Source organism: Arvicola amphibius, chromosome 4 (genome assembly GCF_903992535.2).
Source record: "Arvicola amphibius chromosome 4, mArvAmp1.2, whole genome shotgun sequence".
Lineage (NCBI taxonomy): Eukaryota > Metazoa > Chordata > Mammalia > Rodentia > Cricetidae > Arvicola > Arvicola amphibius.
This window is the reverse complement of record NC_052050.1, coordinates 47,670,797-47,689,363: the sequence shown is the minus strand read 5'-3', so window position 1 is coordinate 47,689,363 and position 18,567 is coordinate 47,670,797. Positions and strand designations below refer to the sequence as shown.

Genomic DNA, 18,567 nt, shown 5'->3' with positions numbered 1-18,567 from the left:
TCCTTTCTGCAGATGGGTTGGTTCTGACCCATCCCCAGGGATCACCCGTGTCACCTCCAGAGAGGCTCATTGGGGTAGAAGAGCCTGCCTGACAGTGCCATCTGGTAGCAGAAGGGGTCACATTTGCAGAAAACAGACTTGGGGTGGTGTGTGTGTGTGTGTGTGTGTGTGTGTGTGTAAAAGGGCGTGAAGGACAGGTGAGGACACTGGGCTGAGGAGGAGGAAAGGGACCTGCTTTAGAGCAGTAAGACAGAGATGGGTGCTATCTGTGCGGACTGGCAGAGTGAGTGGGGAGAACCCCTGACTCCTCAGAAATCCAGAAGCAGCTGAGGTTGTGTTGTGTGTGCTGGATAAATGTCCTTACAGGTGTGTCATTTATGTAAGGGAGTGACTTCTGCAAACTTGAGGTTCTGGAGTTTTTTTGGTAGGTACTCTTGGCTATAATGCCTATAATGTCCTTTTGGCTTTATTTAGTTTGTTTGTTTGTGTGTGTGTGTGTGTGTGTGTGTGTGTGTGTGTTTGAATGTGTATGTCTCCTGTACGTGAGACTGTGCGTGTGTGTGTGTGTAGTGTGTGTGTTGGTGTTGTTAGTGGGAGGAAAGACACACATCCTTTCCCCCCTTCTGACAATGTTCACATTGTCTTTACAGATTCTTTGAGTTTTAAAAAAAAGATGTGTAACTTATAGTGAAATCCACCCACTTTAGTGTGAGATTCTGTTGTGTTTATAAATATATTACCACCAGCACAGTAAGGACAGGCAATAGGAAGTGCCACTGGGCCTGACTGTAACTGCTTTGACTTTTTTTAAATTTATGTCTTTTGTTTTTCTTCGAGACAGGGTTTCACTGTGTAGCTCAGACTGTCCTAGAACTTAACACGCTCAGGAGACCAGGCTGGCCTTGAACTCACAGATATTCTCCTGCCTCTGCCTCCTGAGTACTGGGATCAAAGGCTATAACTTTCTTTCCTCCTCCTCCTCCTCCTCCTCCTCCTCCTCCTCCTCTTCCTCCTCCTCCTCCTCCTCCTCTTCCTCCTCCTCTTCCTCCTCCTCTTCCTCTCCATCTTCCCCCTCCTCTTCCTCTCTCTCTCTCTCTCTCTCTCTCTCTCTCTCTCTCTCTCTCTCTCTCTCTCTCTGTCTCTCTCTCTCTCCGTCCTTCCCTCCCTCCCTCCCTCCCTTCCTTCCTTTCCTCCTCCTTCTCTCTCTCTGTCTTCTTTCCTTCCTTCCTCTCTCCCTCCCACTCTGTCTCTCTCTCTCTTTATCTCTCTCTTTGTGTATGCGTGGTTTATATTTGAGGTTATGTGTGTGGTGTGTGTGCATGTGTGTGTGCAGAGACCAGAGGTTATCTGGTGTTCTCCTGTATTACTTTTCATCTTTTCCCCTTGGGACAGTCTCTCACTGAACCTGAAGCTAAGCTGGTGGCCAGTAAGCCTTTGCAAACTGCTTAATTCTGCCCCCAGAGCAACAATGCCCAGCTTTTTACATGGGTGCTGGGGATTTGAACTGAGTTCCTCATGCTTGTGCAGAAAACAATCTTATCCACGGGGCTATCTTTCCAACCCCCACCTCTGGCTTTTTAATCAGCAGGACTAGATGAGTCTGGGCATCTTTGGACAGCCTCTTGCTCAGTCATTCTTTTGTCCCCATTGCCCAGCATAGGACCTAATTACAGCCAGTGTTGAGAAACATTTGTTGGGTGGAATGAAGAGAGGGCACAGGTAGGAGTAAAACAGAGGAAGGGGAAACAGGAATTTTGTCCAGGTGAGCGGGAGGATTTCTAATTTTTAAATAGGGTGGTTAAAGTGAGTCAGCGAAAAGGTGGGATCTGAACCAAGACTGGGGATAAGCAATGCAGAGCGTCGACACCAAGCAAGAACAGCTTATGCCCCATGTTGGAGGGAGGAGGCTGCTGTGCCTGTAGAGGTGTGAGCGTGGCTGAGAGGATGAGAACTCAAAACCTAGAAGGCTTTCTGGGTCGTCTTGGAATTAGAGTTCTCACCCTGAGTAAGCAGGGACCTAACTGGGTTGCTTTGCTCCCCTGCTGAGCAGAGTATTGGAAAGTCAGTGGGCAGCAGGGGAAGCAGGAGACTATTGGTGTGATCTTGCTTCAGCTTTCACTGAGCAAGGGGAAGTGGGGGGTGGTCAGGGAACCTCAGGGATCAGTGCTGCTGTGGTGAGCTGCATTTGGGACTCTGGTCCGAGGGCCTGAAGGATGTTGCTTTTGGCCTAGGAAGGACTGAGCTCTGACACCCCTTTCCCCAGGTGAGACACCCCTGGCCTTGGCAGCATGTACCAACCAGCCTGAAATTGTGCAGTTGCTGATGGAGAATGAGCAGACAGATATCACTTCCCAGGACTCTCGGGGAAACAACATCCTGCACGCACTGGTGACAGTGGCCGAGGACTTCAAGACCCAGAATGACTTTGTTAAGCGCATGTACGACATGATCCTGCTGAGGAGTGGCAACTGGGAGCTGGAGACCATGCGCAACAACGATGGCCTCACGCCACTGCAGCTGGCTGCCAAGATGGGCAAGGCTGAGGTGGGGCCCTGCAGCGAGGGTGGGGACTGGGGAGGCACAGCTGCTGCTCCTCTGTCGGCTTGATGCCCGTCAGAGGATCCCACACAGGGTCCAGCCTCAACATTAGGAAGGCCCCAGCTTAGGTCTGGAATTTCAAGAGGTGGCTCGGTTAAACCCAGCACGTGTTCTATCCTTAGGATGTCAGTCATGTACTCCAGAGTTCAGTCTCTCTTCCTGGAACTTCCTAGGTGGGGCCAGATTGGGGAATCCCTAAGTCCAAGGTGATGCAATATCTCAGGTGCTTCGTGGCTGAGCATTCCTGAGTGGTGATGCTCAACTACAGGCTGTGTGTTTGTCCTTCAGGCTTGTCTCTTCTGGGGCTGTGGTTCCAGAATGGCTGCTCTGGGTCCACAGTCAATGGGTGTCTGCTCTCTGGCAATAGAAGGACCTTAGCCTGTTGGTTAGGATTCTTCTCTAGCAGTGTGGCTATATAGGCCCCTTTGCCTGTGTGATGTGGTCAAAGAACTCTAGGCTCAGCTGAGCTCTTTGGGAAGACCTAGGCTAGGCCAGGCCGATGTGTTTTGTTTATCTGTGGTTGGAGCTGTGGCTTGGCTGAGATCAAGTTTCTTCTCAGGGGACCAATGTTGGGAGGGGACTGCGGCTCCTGGGGGGCTGTGGGAGGACACTAGATGGTTGGCACCACTCAGCAGTTTTGTTTGTGTGCCCTTCTACCTCTCCTAGTCAGCTGCACTGAGGTCAGGCCAGGACTGGAGCTCACAAGAAATCTTTATATTCCCTTGTGGGGGAGGAGGAGATGCAGAATGGCTTTAACAAAGGGAGAATTGTATGTCTGACCCCCCTGTCGTGCTACCCAGGGTCATAGCTTATAGGGGCTCTGAGGAGAGTCAGAGGGTATTTGTGGGTCTAATTTCTTTTGTAAGCTTTTCCTCTGCATGCCAGTGTCTCATTTGTGCTCCCTACTACCCAGAACCAGGGAAGACGCATCCTGAGGGGACACGGCCCTGGGACCCCTTAAGCTCTAGGGCAATGGTTCTCAACCTTCTTAATGCTGCAGTCCTTTAATACCGTTCCTCACGTTGTGATGACCCTCAATCATAAAATTATTTCATTGTTCTTTAATAATTGTAACTTGCTACTGCTATGAATTGCAATGTATTTATCTGATATGCAACCCCAACAGGGACGGGATCCCCAGGTGGAGAACTGCTGCTCCAGGAGGTAGTGCTCTCATCCGGGCCAGTCTCAGGGAGGTACCCACCAGGGAGGTTCCTGAGTCCTCTCCTTTATTCAGTGCCTTGTGGAAAATGTTTCTGGATGCCACCCAAAGTGGTTGCCATACTGCTAGTGGAGGACACAGCGATTGCTGAGCTGCAGACCTGTCCTTGGGGCTTTTACTCACTGGGGTGTAGGAGCTGTCTGCCTGGCTTGTAGAAGGAGCTGTGGGCTGTGTCCCACTGCCCAGCTCCTGGCCACCGGCTACCTAGCTTATACCCCAAAACAACAACACACAAATTGTATTCTTTTAAACACTGCTTGGCCCATTAGCTCTAGCCTCTTACTGGCTAACTCTCACATCTTGATCAACCCATTTCTAATAATCTGTGTAGCACCACGAGGTGGTGGCTTATCGGGAAAGATTCTAGCCTACATCCGTCTTGGGTTGAAGAATCATGGTGACTGACTCACTTCCCTTCTTCCCAGCATTCTGTTCTGTCTACTCCACCCACCTATGTTCTGACCTATCAGGCCAAGCAGTTTCTTTATTAATTAACCAATGAGAGTAACACATAGACAGATGACCCTCCTCTATCACTGGCTGTGATGGGAGATGCAGTAGGAAGGCTGTGGAGCTGAGTGAGATTCACACACTAATGCTGTCTTCCCAACAGGTCCCTCTTGTTGGATTGTGGATTCATATCCCTGGATGCTCTATTCCCAGTAAAAGATGGCTTAGCTTCTAGGAAGTGGTCAGATGGAGAGCAGGGACCCCTCTTCCTGCATAGGGTACCCACTCAGAGAGCTTCACAAAATGGTCTCCAGGTTTCTTCCTGAATCTGGAGTTTTAGTAGTTGGCTCTGTGTTTTGAAAAACTCTCCAGAGACCCTGACATACAGCAGAGTTTGAGGATCACTGACCTGCAGCGTGAACTCCATGGGCCTCTTTGGTGCCTGATGCCATGGCTTGTCCAGCCGGAGTGATGAGCCTGGCTGTAAAGTCTAGACTGAGGGTGGAATGGAGGAGCAGAGCAACTGAGAGCTTTAAGTTCAAGCCTCATGGAGATCTCTTCTAAAGATGGTCATTTTTGGATTCCTTGCTGAACTGGAGTCCAGATGGTTTGGGAGACCTACTCGCTGATGGTTTGACTGCAGTGTGCAAAGGGTTCTCATAATCTGGTTCCTTGTGAGAAGGCAAGAACTATGAACCTAACTTCCACTTCACAGCCACAGCTGGAAGGACACATGTTTCACAGTCATGACTCCAGGCAGAGGTGGCACTCATACTGAACGTATTCAGGGTTGACCTGCCTCTGGCTGGTCTAGCCCTGTTATTTCCAAGCCCCATTATCTCTCTTCTCATCCCCAGATTCTGAAGTACATCCTCAGTCGTGAGATCAAGGAGAAGTCTCTTCGGAGCCTGTCCAGGAAGTTCACGGACTGGGCATATGGGCCTGTGTCGTCCTCACTCTATGACCTCACCAATGTAGACACCACGACAGATAACTCTGTGCTGGAAATCATCGTCTACAACACCAACATTGACGTGGGTCTCCCAAGCAGGCTGGCAGAAACAAGGAGTGAGGGGTGGACCAGGGCTTGAGGACCCTGGAGGAATTGTGCCAGTGTCCCCTAAGCCCCATATTGGTGATTTGTCTTGGTGGAGTCTGGAACAGAGGGCATGGCCCAAGCAGAAGCTAGGTCTTTTGTTTCTGACCAACAATGAATAACAGAGTTAAGGTTGAGGAGCTGGCTTTCAAATCTTGGGCAGTTTGGAGGCAATTTAAGAGGTGTGTGGTATCTCGTATACCCTAACTCATCTATGTGGTCTGGCTTAGAGGCCTTTATTCCTCTAAACTTGAGTACACAGGAAGTCAGAGTGCTTGCTAGCTGGAGCAATCTGGACCTTTCTGGAGGAGGTAGGAGAGGGAACACTAATGAAGCTGGAGGTGAAGATCGAGGATCAGCTCAGTTTTCAGCTCCTGGGGTGAGTGAGGCAGAGGGCTAGGTATCTATCCTTTGTATTTTATCAACAGTCCTACTTCCCAGAGGCTCCCTGGACTCTCACGGCAGCCTGTTCGGCAGGGTGGATAAGGGATGTGGTATAGATGAAGAGGTGAAGGCCGAGAAAAGCTCAGGCGATGTCCTAAGGTTACAGAGATACTAGAGCCCCTTTCTAGTCTCCAGTCCAGTGTGCAGCAGCTCTTCCTGTAGGAAGCCCCAGTATGGCCCACTCCCCCAGAGCGTTTGACTGCTCCTAAAGGAGCCATGGGCACAGGGAGTTACCCTTCCAACATTTCCATCAAGCCAGTCCATTACTTCCGATGACTAGAGCCTTCTGCCACTGACCCCACTGACTCTGGGCTCCTGATAGGCCCTTTGAGAAATGGTCCTTCTCTGCCTGCCTCATCTCCATGGGGTGTTCTGTCCCCAGAACCGGCATGAGATGCTGACCCTGGAGCCCCTACACACGCTGCTGCATATGAAGTGGAAGAAATTCGCCAAGTACATGTTCTTCCTGTCCTTCTGTTTCTATTTCTTCTACAACATCACTTTGACCCTCGTCTCTTACTACCGTCCCCGGGAGGACAAGGTACGTGGGTTCTAGGGACGGGGGTGGGGTGGGTGGGAAGGTCTGAGGTGGAGGATCTTGGAACTGCCTCATGTGGAGATGGGAAAACTAAGGTCCAGAGAGGCTAAGGCCTTTTCATGGTATTGTCCAATTATTCTCCAAAGTTCCCAGTGCACGGAATAGTTAGCCAAACTGTAGGTGAATAGATCTAGGGAGATTCATACTGGGAGAGAGTTGGGGATGAAGGAACTCCAGGCCCTTTCCAGGCTTTCTAGAATACACTGTGTTTGCTGTGAGGCCCACAGAAGGTGGGTGGAGGAGAGGTTACCTGGTCAAACTTCCCCACTACTCTGGGCCTCAGATTCCCATCTGTTAATGGAGTGCAGTCTCGGCTTCACTGAACTATGGGAGGAGGCCTCATCGAGTGGATGTGGTTGGAAAGAACCAAGCAATGGGCTTGTTAGCAAATAGAGCATTGTCTCTCTCATTGCAGAGTTCTGGGTTCTCATTGAGGGTGGGGCAGGCAGGGCCAGGAGATGAGGTTCCACAATGGCCTCTCGTCCATCTTGAAGGCCCAGAATGCTTTTACAGCCTAGTTCCTTCAGGGCTGGTGTTGCCTTTCCCTACCTATTCCCCATTCTTATCATCTCCTTCCTTTTTTCCCCAGGACCTCCCGCACCCCTTGGCGCTGACACACAAGATGAGTTGGCTGCAACTCCTAGGTAGGATGTTTGTTCTTATCTGGGCCACATGCATCTCTGTGAAAGAGGTGAGTATATTTCTATACCCTTCTAGACTGCCCTTTGAGGCCAACAGGGTGGGAGCAGGCCTGGCTTGCACTCTAGCCTGTATTGCCACTACTGTAGGGGTTTCGGGAAGACAGTTCCATTCTAGGCCTTAGATTCCTAAGTTATAGTACAGAGAACAATGAGTAAGACAGGCCTATTCTATCGGTTCCATCTCCTCCTCCGGTCGAGTTGTGCGCCATGTATACAGCCTTCAAGCCATCAGTGTCTTTTAGTCTTCCTTCTTGGTTCTACCACCTTGTCACCTGCCTTTTATCCAGTCACTCAGTCATCCATCCAAATCCTACACAACCTCAGCACCATACTTCTGTTCTTTCTTCAATTATTTCCCTACCTGTGTGACCATCCATTTATCTACTTACCACGTATCCACTCGTGTACCCGCTTATCCGTTCAACCAGCCAATGAACCAACCAACCTACAGACTTTGAGCCTTTTGTATATGGGTCTCTGGGATGCATGTGCGACAGGGAGGGAGGGAGTTTGCCTTTCTTAAGCTCAGCTGGATAGGGAGCTAATGGTTACAAACACTGAGACTGTAAGGTGGATCAGAACCGTGTTTAGAGGGATGGAGATGACTTGTCTGGCAATGGGAGTAGGAGTGGAAGCTTCATCAGTACAGTAGAGCAGGACAGGAGGCCATGAGAAGTAGCAGGCACAAAAGCTCAGAAGCTGAAAATTAGGCCACATTTGGCGGGTAGCTTTAGTGACTGTGTGGCTTTGCCATTTCTGGGCCGAGAATAGGAGTGAGAAGCCTGTGGGAAGAGTTATCCTCACTGAGGGGTCAGTGATGTCCTCCAGGCATAGGTCACCCCTGTACTCCAGCTGAGCTACCACATACAGAACCCTCCCAGAATCCCCACTGGGGCAGTCCTTCCTAGAACCCTGGGTGAGGGCAGGAAGAGGTTAAGCCTTTCTTTTCTGTTGTCTCCAGGGCATTGCCATTTTCCTGCTGAGACCCTCTGATCTACAGTCCATCCTGTCAGATGCCTGGTTTCATTTTGTCTTGTAAGTAGGTCTGTCCAGCCCACCTCCTGTGTCCGTGTCTAAGCATCCCGCTGTCATTATAGTTCAGAGACCCCCTCTGCCTCTTCTAGATGGAGAAGTATGTAGGTGTCTGTGAAGAGGATCAGGAGCCCCTAGGACAGAACCTGTCCTGATAGCGCAGGAAGGCTGATTCCGTCTCTCAGAGCCCCAAATGGCAGGCACCCCAGAGAAACAGAGGCTTGACTGTCCTGATGGTGTTTGCACACAGAAGGGTATTACCCTTCTAGCTTCAATGGTACCTTAAAGTTGCCACCTGAGATCTTGGTTGGTCAGGACGAGAAGGCACCTAAGAAGTCAGTCTTCTGTATAGTCACCTCTGGAGTCCTTGGAGCAGGGCAGTAAGTTACACACCATGACACCATGTCCCAGCAGTGTCAGAGCCCCAGCTGTTGCTGTGTTGGTGGCCCTGGGCTCCTGTGAGAAGGCCCAGCTTAGCAGTCTCTTTGCATGAAGTCAGATGCAGCTGACTGAGGTCTCCTTTAACCTCTCCCTTAATGAGCAGAGGGTCATCATGGCTCTGTGGTACTGTCACAGCTGAGGATGAAGAATGCTGGTTCTACAACTGTGGCACACTATTGATGTCTTTCTTCTGAATATGTAGGAGACTGATGTTTCTAATTGTGTGTGTGTCGTATGTCCCTACTCGTATACAGGAGTGCATGTGCATGTATGTATGTAGGTCAGAATTTGATGTTGGGTATCTTCCTCAATCAGTCTTGGCCTTGTTTTTTGAGACCCTTTATTTTTTGAGACATGGTCTGTCACTGAACATGGAGGTTCCTGATTGGCTAGACTGGCTAGTCAACAAGTTCTGAGGATCTGATCCTGTTTCTTCCTCCCCATGGGCTGGGATGGTGAGCACTCACTGCCATAGTGGCTTTCTTACATGGGTGCTGGGGATCTGAACTCAGGTCCTCATGCTCATGCAGAGGTTTTATGCCAGCCGAGCTATCTCCAGCTCCTACCTAGTTTTATTAAGTGTGTACCTGCCCTCTAGAGTAGTGGTTCTTAACCCGAGAGTTGCGGCCCCTTTGGGGAGTTAAATAACCCTTTTTACAGGTAATTTTACAGTATCAAAATTACCATTATGAAATAATAGTGAAAATAATTTTATGATTGGGGGTCACCACAACGTGAAGAGTTGTATTAAAGGGTTGCATTATTAGGAAGGTTGAGAACCACTGCTCCAGAGATATGAACTGAGTTCTTCATCCCCCAAGGACGGGTTTAGTTAGTGCACAGGCCAGTTAGACACTGCCCTGGAGTGAGCGCAGAGTACATGTGTGCCTGCCATTGTTGAGAAGGTTCGATAGTTCCAGAGAAGATTTGTTTACACAGTCTCTGGTCCTGGTGCATTTTGTCCTGCTCTTCAGTTTCTTCCTTGTTTTGCTATGGTAGAAGGGGGTAGGGCACCCTTGCTCACCATAGTCCTTAGTGCGGTTTATCAGTCAGGCCTTTGTTTTCACTTGCAGGAAAAGCAAGCTTGTTGTGGCCTCAATTTGGTTAGAGGCGCTGTAATTGTGAAACTGTCTGACATTAGAAGCATAAGAGCTTTCAGTTAGATGTCCTCCAAACTGCAAGTGTCGGCACTGTTTAGGAGAATGTTTTCATCATGTATGCTTGTTGCATGCTATATTTATTGTTTGGAAAAGTTTCATATACATATATAATACATTTTCATCAAATCTAACTTTTACTCTCACCCCTCCACCACCTCTCATGTTCCTCTACCACTTCTCCCTTCCAATTTCATGTATTCGCTTGTTTTTCAGAGACAGGGTTTCACTATGTAGCTGGCTCAGAACTCACTATCTAGACAAGGCTGGCAGCCAATCAAAGACCACATTACCAAAGGAAACACTCTTCCTCCCCCAGCAGCCATCAATTGCCAATAGCTCCTTAGCTATGCGTGGGGCTTTGTGGGCCCCTCCTTAGCTTACACTGGAAATTTGGTTGGCTTGATCTCGTGCAGATCTTGTTTATGCTGCCACAGCCACTGTGATTCTTTTTTTAAAAATATTTATTTATTTATTATGGATACAATATTCTGTCTGCATGTATGCCTGAAGGCTAGAAGAAGACACCAGACCTCATTACAGATGGTTGTGAGCCACCATGTGGTTGCTGGGAATCAAACTCAGGACCTTTGGAAGAGTAGGCAATGCTCTTAACCACTGAGCCATCTCTCCAGCCCCCGCCACTGTGATTCTTATAAATAACAACCCTGTCATGCTCAGAAAACATGGCTTTACACCTCTGGCTCTTGAAATCATTCTACCACCTCTTCTACAATGAAGAGGTAAAAAAAAAAACTACCATCTTTAAAATACTTTAAAAATACTTATTTAAGTGTGTGCGTGTGTATGCGTGTGTATGCGTGTGTGTGTGTGTGTGTGTGTGTGTGTGTGTGTGTATGCGCACGTGCAGAAAGAGTGGAGGACATATGCCATAGTTGAAGTCATGCCATATATGGAAGTCAGAGGACACCATGTAAGAGTTGGTTCTCTCCTCCTATTACATGAGTTCCAGGAATTAAACTCAGGTTGTCAGGCTTGGCAGGAAGCACCTTCACCACCTGAGCCATTTCGCTGCCCCTGAAGCCTCCATATTAACCATTTCAAGCACAGCTCAAGGCTGTAGAGTGTACGCAGCTGTACACCCAGCCTCTAGGTTGCTCTTCCTCTTGCAGAATTGAGACTCTGGACCGAGCAGACCCTAACCCCATCTGTCTTCCCCTCTGGCAACCACCCTTCTATTTTTAGTCTCCGATTTTGACCACGCTGGGTACTTCGTAGAAGTAGAAAGATGGTAACTGTCATTTTCCAGCTGTGTTATACCTTAAAATGATAGAAGAGTAGGCTTTTGGAGACTTTAGAATTATGATTAGTTTCTGAGTATGAATGTTGGAAGATTTGTAATTTTATTAAAAACATACTTTTTACTAAATCATTAATCTACCCTAGTGTTTCTCACATCTATCTATGTGGGAATTGTAACATGTAAGTGATTTCCAAGTCATCTGGCATTGTGGGCTGTATGCCAGAGTCCCAGCCAGGTACAACCAGTCCACAGTGGCCCTACTTTTCTGCTAGCGATGCAGTCTACACTGCATTCAGACCCAGCCGAATGGATGACAGGCAGCCTTATACCTTATACATCTCATCAGCATCGGGGTGACCCTTCGAGAGGTTAAGGTTTGGGGGTTGAATGTCTCTGCCCGCTGCTGAGAAGTAAGGCCCTTGTCTCCTGTGTCTCCTGAACAGTTTTGTCCAAGCTGTGCTTGTGATACTGTCTGTCTTCTTGTACTTGTTTGCCTACAAAGAATACCTCGCCTGCCTCGTGCTGGCCATGGCCCTGGGCTGGGCGAACATGCTCTACTACACGAGAGGTTTCCAGTCCATGGGCATGTACAGCGTCATGATCCAGAAGGTATGCTGGGAACTGCGCAGAAAGCCCTTTGAGGGCAGGGCGTCCACTTTTCAGATGTGGATGCTCAGATCTGAAGCGATACTCGGTAGTCCAGCACTTTCTCCAAAATGCCACAGTCTTCACTGGATTTTGGTCAGATGTTAAATGTCCAGCTCTTAAAACACCTGGGCTGTTTGGGTAGTGGATAGGGGCATACTTTATGAAGGAAATATTCTGACCCTTGAGCATCGGTATGCTGGAAAAATATCTAACAATTGCCCTTTGCGATATATGTGCATGTGCATGCCTACAAGGGTACATAGACAAGTGTATATACATTGCATGCATACATACATTCATCATACATTTTTACTATATGAAGGATGTCACCAGCCTGTGGTGGCACCTGACAAGTGAGCGCTGCTTCTGTCTGACCTTCAGGCTGGTTGACGGTTTATTTTGTAAGCAGCAAGGTGAGATGAAGCCCGGGAGACTTAGCCTGGAGCTTGTTAGTCAAGCGGAGAGCAACTGCTTTGTTGAGCTGGATAACTGTTAGCAAACACCAGAAGGGTTGGTAACATTCCTGTGCTAGTCATGATGTAACAGCGAGAGCTAGCCTATACTGAAAAATATAATATTCTAACTAACGTTTTGAAAATTTCATGCGTGCTTACTATGTCTTTTGGTCATGTTTACCTGACTCCTCTACCAAACTTCTTCTTTCCTCACCCAACACTCTTAACTTCAAGTTCTCTTTTCTTTAAAAATATCACAAACATATACACACATATGTATAGAATATATAATACATATATAATATATAAAACCACACACACACATACACACCTAATGATTCCAATTTGTGCTGTGCATATACTCTTGGGTGTGGAGTCATCTGCTGCAATGTGACCAACTTAGCAAGGCCCCACTCTTAAAGAAAAACGGACCCTCTCTTCCCCAGAAGCCGTCAACTATCAGTAGCTTCTCAATTGGGGTTGCTGGTGCCCCCACCCCATGCTGGAATGGAGGTTGGCTTGATCTTATGCAGCTGTTCTACAGGCAACCGTTACAGTTCATTGGCACACTGGTCCTGGCATGTCCGGAAGACATTACTTCCATCTAATTGTCCCTGACCTTTGGCTCTTACAATCTTTCTGCCCTTTATTCCACAGTGCTCCCTGAACCTTGTGGGGAGGGGACATGATGCCCCATTCATGGCTGAGCCTCCATGGAGACTAATTCTCTTCATGTTGTCCAGCTGAGAGTTTCTGACAGCCCACATTTTATTTTATTTTTTATTATTAAATTTACTTTTTAAAAAACAATCTTTTCTCATTTTACACACCTGTCCTAGTTTCTACTCCCTCTCCTCATTCTGCTACCCCCACCTTCCCCTTACCCAAGTCCCCCATCCACTCTTCAGAGAGGGTAAGGCTTCCCAAGGGGAGTCAATAAAGTCAGAACATCACTTTGAGGCAGGACTGAGGCCCTCCAACCCCTATATCTAAGCTGAGCAAGGTATCCCTCCAAAAAGAATGGGCCCCAAAATGTCAGTTCAAGCACTAGGGAATAATCCTGGTCCCACTCCCAGTGGCCCCACAGACTGCCCAAGCCACACAACTGTCCCCCACATTCAGTGGGCCTAGTTTGCTCCTACGCAGGTTTGCCCGCTATCAGTCCAGAGCCAGTGAGCTCCCACTAGCTCAGGTTAGCTGTTTCTGTGGGTATCCCCATTATGGTCATGACCCCTTTGCTCATATTATCGCTCCTCCCTCTCTTGGGCTGGTCTCCAGAAGCTCGGCTCTTTGTTTAGCTGTTGATCTCTGCATCTACCTCCTTCGGTTGCTGACAGGCCACATTTTAAAGTTTAATCTGCCTTGACATTTTTCTGGGCCAGTGTCTTGATTCTAGATGTAGACATCAATAAAACAAGGAACCTTTTGTTGGCAGGATTTAAATATCTGTAGCATTGCCAATTTTCATGGCATGAATATTCTACCATGGTGGATTTGCAGTTGCTGACATTGACTTAGCAGCTGGGAGGATACGTGCAGTGGCACATTGTTGGTACTATTCCCACTCTCTGGTTACAATAGCTATAAGTAATCCCCATAGATAATTGTATAGGAAAAACAACCAGATAACTCTCAATTCTGAATATTTATTATCTTAAAAGTGTAGCTTCATTATAAATTTATGTGACTAAAATTTGATTTTGAGATAGGTTCTTAATATAGAGCTCAGGTTGGTTATAAACTCATGGGCTTCATGCCTCAGCCTTCAACACACTTGAGTTATAGGCTTGTTCCACTAAGTTTGACTTAAATGATTGAATAGTTATGCAATTTTTTCTTATCTTTTATTTAGTTACAATTTGAAAATATGTGTTCATTTAAAGTGTAGAATTGGGTATAGCTATATACTGTGAAGTGACTTCCGATTTCAACTTAGTTAACGCAGCCATCAGGTCACAGAGCTACCATTTATCTGTGTGAGAACACTGGAGACCTATGCTTTGGGCACGCTTCAACCAAACAATTGGTGTTTTTCATGAGAGCCCCAGAACTTCTTTATCCTACAATTGAATGTTTTGTTCAGTTCTTCTCAATGGCCACGGTTACAACACTCATGCAAATTCAACAGTCAGTTCTCAGACATTGGTATGGGCTGGCACAGGCACACCACTGCCCCCAGGGAGGCCCAGATGTGAGACTCCATAGAGAAAGTCACAGGGAGACTCAGAGAAACTGTGTCCTGGGAGGTGAGATTAGGGAAGAGAAGCCTTGGGAACAAAGCAGGAAAGAAGGCTTCCTGATAGAGATGGGGCACTCAGAGGAAACGGGGAGCATCAAGGGGATGAAGGCGGAAGGAGAATGAGCAGAGTGAAAGCAGGGTTAAGGCGGGTAGGAGGGAGATGGGTGCACAGCGATGGTGTGCTCGCATCTCACACTTGAATCGTGTCCATTTCTTTGTAGGTCATCTTGCACGATGTTTTGAAGTTCTTGTTTGTTTACATCCTGTTCTTACTTGGATTTGGAGTAGGTAATTGCTTCCTAACTAACAGTAACTCCCATGCTTGTAAAGCACTTTATCCGGATATCAGAATGGCAAAACACACGGCAGCCTCAGTGATGATGCAGTACTTGCCACATTGGTGTTTGCCAAGCAGATTATTTTTCCTTCTCTCAGCAACTTGACCAAGTTGGTGTTATCACCCATGACCCCATGGATTAACCCCTGGCCTGTCACTCTTACCCATCCAGTGTGTGGTTTCCCCAGACTTTCACATCCATCATAATCTGAGACAGACTCAGTAGATGTTTTCACCCATTCTACAGATAGGGAAAGGAGAGGTCACAGAAACTTGATGGGTAGTCTTCAACATGGTACACTGAGGTAACTTCCTCTGGCCTCCACATCTTGTGGCTTTCACTGTTTACTTCAGATATCTCTGTGAGAGATACAGTTTGTGGGGGACCAGAGATATGGAGGCACTTTTTAAAATCCAGTGGGAACAGCATAACCCAATTTTATTTCTAACCACTGCATAAAGAGATGGCATGTTTAGCATGTTTTTCTCCATGTCAATTTCGTGGGTGCTGTTTTTGTTCCTGTAGTGACTGTTGACTCAAATTAGACAGCTGCTCTCATCTGTCTGATGCCTTTGCTGGGACAAATGTTGCTTGTGTATTTGACCTTTCACCTGTTCACTTATTTCTCCAAGCATTCACTCACACATGAGCCTACCCATTTTGCTCACCCCGCAACAAACCACTGTGGTGTATTGCACAGAAGAGAAAAGCAAGCCCAACCTTATCCACAGGGAACTCTTAGCACTACATCAAGAGGGGATGCAGGATCTCATGGTTTTAGGGGATACCGTAACTCAGGTATACAGAGCCAGAACCTTAGTCTGTATGGAGCCAGGTTCATACAAAGGGCAATTTGTAACCATGGTAAGCTATGAATGAGTGAGAGCCAAGTGGAGGTAGAGGAGGGGAGAAGAGGGTGGGCTTCAGTTGACAGAAAGGGATTTCTGGAGGCCAGGCAGGAAAACCAGCCTCATGAGATGGAGAAGAGGAGAGATGGGAGCTGAGCTGCCAGAAGGAGGGAGGCAGCAGTGCACACATGCAAACACATGAGTTCTCCGAGTAGCCAGGCACCAGAGAGCCCAAGGTCATCTGTTTGTCCCCCCAGCGCTGGCCTCGCTGATTGAGAGGTGCTCCAAAGACAAAAAGGACTGCAGCTCTTACGGAAGCTTCAGCGATGCGGTGCTGGAGCTCTTCAAGCTCACCATAGGTCTGGGCGACCTGAACATCCAGCAGAACTCCACCTACCCCATCCTCTTTCTCTTCCTACTCATAACCTACGTCATCCTCACCTTCGTCCTCCTCCTCAACATGCTCATTGCCCTGATGGGCGAGACAGTGGAAAATGTCTCCAAAGAGAGTGAGCGGATCTGGCGCCTGCAGGTGAGTGGGACAGAGGCCTCTATTGGGACTTTGTTCAGCACTTCATCTTGAGGTCTTGCACAGCCGTCAGAATCTTCTTGAGTCTTAATGTAGGTCCTTTTGGTTTTGAACAACAGCACATGCAGGCAAATGTAGGCTTTTGGGGATGCTTTATTCATGGTCACCCATGATGTGTGGACACTGAAAGGTGACCTCAGGTTGAAGCAGGAGAAGGAAGGTTCTGGAACAATGAAAGTGACGTCTCTGTTCTGTTCTATTTGGACGTTATCATTTCTCACTCCTGAGAACAACTCATAGTGTGGACCCTGTGTGATGGCCAGATCTGTGAGCTGACTAGAAACAGTGCCACTTGGGAAGTGGCTTTTGAAAGTAGGGGTCGAGGAGGAGAGCAGATGCCTGCAAGGGACAGACACACAGGGCTACAGGGAGAGAAGCTTTGCCTTGCCACAGAGGGTTCCCAGTTACCAGAACCTTTTTAGCTGGATTGTACACAGTGTTCTAGGAAGACTGGACTCAAGAACAGGAAAGTCCCCATGGAGTTCAAGCCTGGGAGAGAGTGTGGGAATGTTTGACTTCTGAACTTTCTTTCACATGCAGTTCCAAGGACCCCAACCTTTCAATGGAGGCTCCTGGTGTCCAAATATACTATTTATGTCAACCTTAAAGCAATTTAACCATCTGTCCCCAAGTTTTCTGCTTTCTCATGTGTGAGTTCTGTAGATTGCCTCAACTGTCAAGATCTATGCATTAAACACAAGTGGGACTGGAGCTACTAGATGGGGTACCTGAGGGTGTACCCTCCTCTGGAGTAGGGCTCTCAGAGCAAGCTTGAGGAAGCTAGTTCAGGCTTCTTTATATCCCTAGAGAGCCAGGACCATCTTGGAGTTTGAGAAAATGTTACCAGAATGGCTGAGAAGCAGATTCCGCATGGGAGAGCTGTGCAAAGTAGCGGATGAGGACTTCCGGCTGTGTCTGCGGTAATCAAGAGGGAAGGGATGTGGGGCAGTAGTTTTTGATATGGCCAGGATCAGCAAACAGGAGGTTGGGCATCCCCATATCTGTGTCAGTCAGAAGAGGAGCTATATAGAAACTGGGACATCCTAAATGTGTTTGTTTACTGAGTTGCGATCATGGAGTAGTGATTACAATGGTCATACATGCAGGATCAACGAGGTGAAGTGGACTGAGTGGAAAACACACGTGTCCTTCCTTAATGAAGATCCAGGGCCCATAAGACGGACAGGTACTATTGCTGGGAGGTGGTGTGGGACCCTCTTTTGTGGATCATATGACTTCATGTGAATCATGTGATTTTCCCACTGGAGGTCCTCCCCGGTTCTGACTCTCTATAGTACTATTTAGAACAGGTTTTGAAAACTGAGTGGTTGGGGGCTGGGATGTAGCTCAGGCCTTGGGTTCAATCCTCACACCGCCAGGAAAAAGGATTGCACTAACACACAGGAACAGGGTACAGAGTGATGAACTTCTAAGCTCCTCTCTCTCTCTCTCTCTCTCTCTCTCTCTCTCTCTCTCTCTCTCTCTCTCTCTCTCTCTCTCTCTCTCTCTCTCTGTTCCCTCCCTGTAGCAGATGTGAACAAAATCCAAGATTCTTCCAGGAGCAATAGCAAAACAACCCTCTATGCATTTGATGAACTAGAGGAATTTCCAGAAACGTCAGTGTAAAAACATGGCTTCGAGCTGGTGTGACACCATGGTTGGTCCTGATGCTGCAGGCTGAGTCCTGGGGCTGAGGTGCTGTGTTGAATGCTGGATTAGAAGCAAAACCATTCTTACATCGACTGGTGGCTGCTGAGGGGCAGCGGTCAGGGTCTGAAAGGAAAGTACCTTGGGTTTTGTGGCTTGAGGGAGGTCAGTACAAATTCTTGGCCAGCAGTCCTGAGTCTGGAAGTCTCCTGAAGTCCAGTGTGAGGTACCTGCAGGTTGGCTTGGCTCTAAGGCACATGTGCTGGGGAAGGGAGGAACTGGAGTCTGAGGAGCGGGGCCAGTAGTCTTTTTCCTGGAATTGCCCTATTATTGGGGCCAGCTCCATCCCAGACTTCTTTACTTCCCCAACTATGACTACATCTCCAGAATTTGTGGCAGACTTTTGATCCTGTACCAGAACACGCAGAGGACCCGAGCTAAGTCAGATCTGCTGCGGGAGGAGGGCAGAGAGCTATGGAAATGCCCTTCCAGAGGCTCCAGCAAACAGGAAACTGGACTCCATCCTTGGAATGAAATCCAAGGCTAAAACTGTCTCCAACTGAGAGATGTTTTTAATAGTGAATTAACACATGGTTTTTATTTTTAGTTTAGAAAAGACATTTCAGTTTTGAATGAAAATTACTTCAGATGAAGTAAGCAACTTTGAAAGCTGAGAACTAGATTATGGGCTTTTGGACAGGATGTAAGTATTATATACTAGGTCTCAGGGTAGCTAGAGTCAGGACACTGTAAAGCCTGAGGGAGACAGGCTGTGATCTGGGGGAAGGGTTTGGCGAACA

The 18,567-nt window shown here is 47.8% G+C and overlaps 1 protein-coding gene across 2 annotated transcripts in view; it reads left to right on the top strand.

The window, feature by feature from the left end:
• Positions 1-17,746, top strand: part of Trpv3 (transient receptor potential cation channel subfamily V member 3) — a 29,566-nt gene extending 11,820 nt beyond the window's left edge. Inside the window, exons 7-17 of one of the 2 annotated variants that reach the window (XM_038327808.1) lie at positions 2,264-2,544; positions 5,128-5,304; positions 6,193-6,351; positions 6,998-7,099; positions 8,071-8,144; positions 11,447-11,612; positions 14,567-14,633; positions 15,789-16,063; positions 16,928-17,040; positions 17,227-17,306; positions 17,652-17,746. In XM_038327808.1, coding sequence (XP_038183736.1) covers positions 2,264-2,544; positions 5,128-5,304; positions 6,193-6,351; positions 6,998-7,099; positions 8,071-8,144; positions 11,447-11,612; positions 14,567-14,633; positions 15,789-16,063; positions 16,928-17,040; positions 17,227-17,306; positions 17,652-17,746 — 1,589 coding nt within the window. Of the gene's footprint in view, positions 1-2,263; positions 2,545-5,127; positions 5,305-6,192; positions 6,352-6,997; positions 7,100-8,070; positions 8,145-11,446; positions 11,613-14,566; positions 14,634-15,788; positions 16,064-16,927; positions 17,041-17,226; positions 17,307-17,648 lie in introns of both variants that reach the window. The other variant, XM_038327807.1, reaches the window with a different exon arrangement.
• The last annotated feature ends 821 nt before the right edge of the window (positions 17,747-18,567 follow it).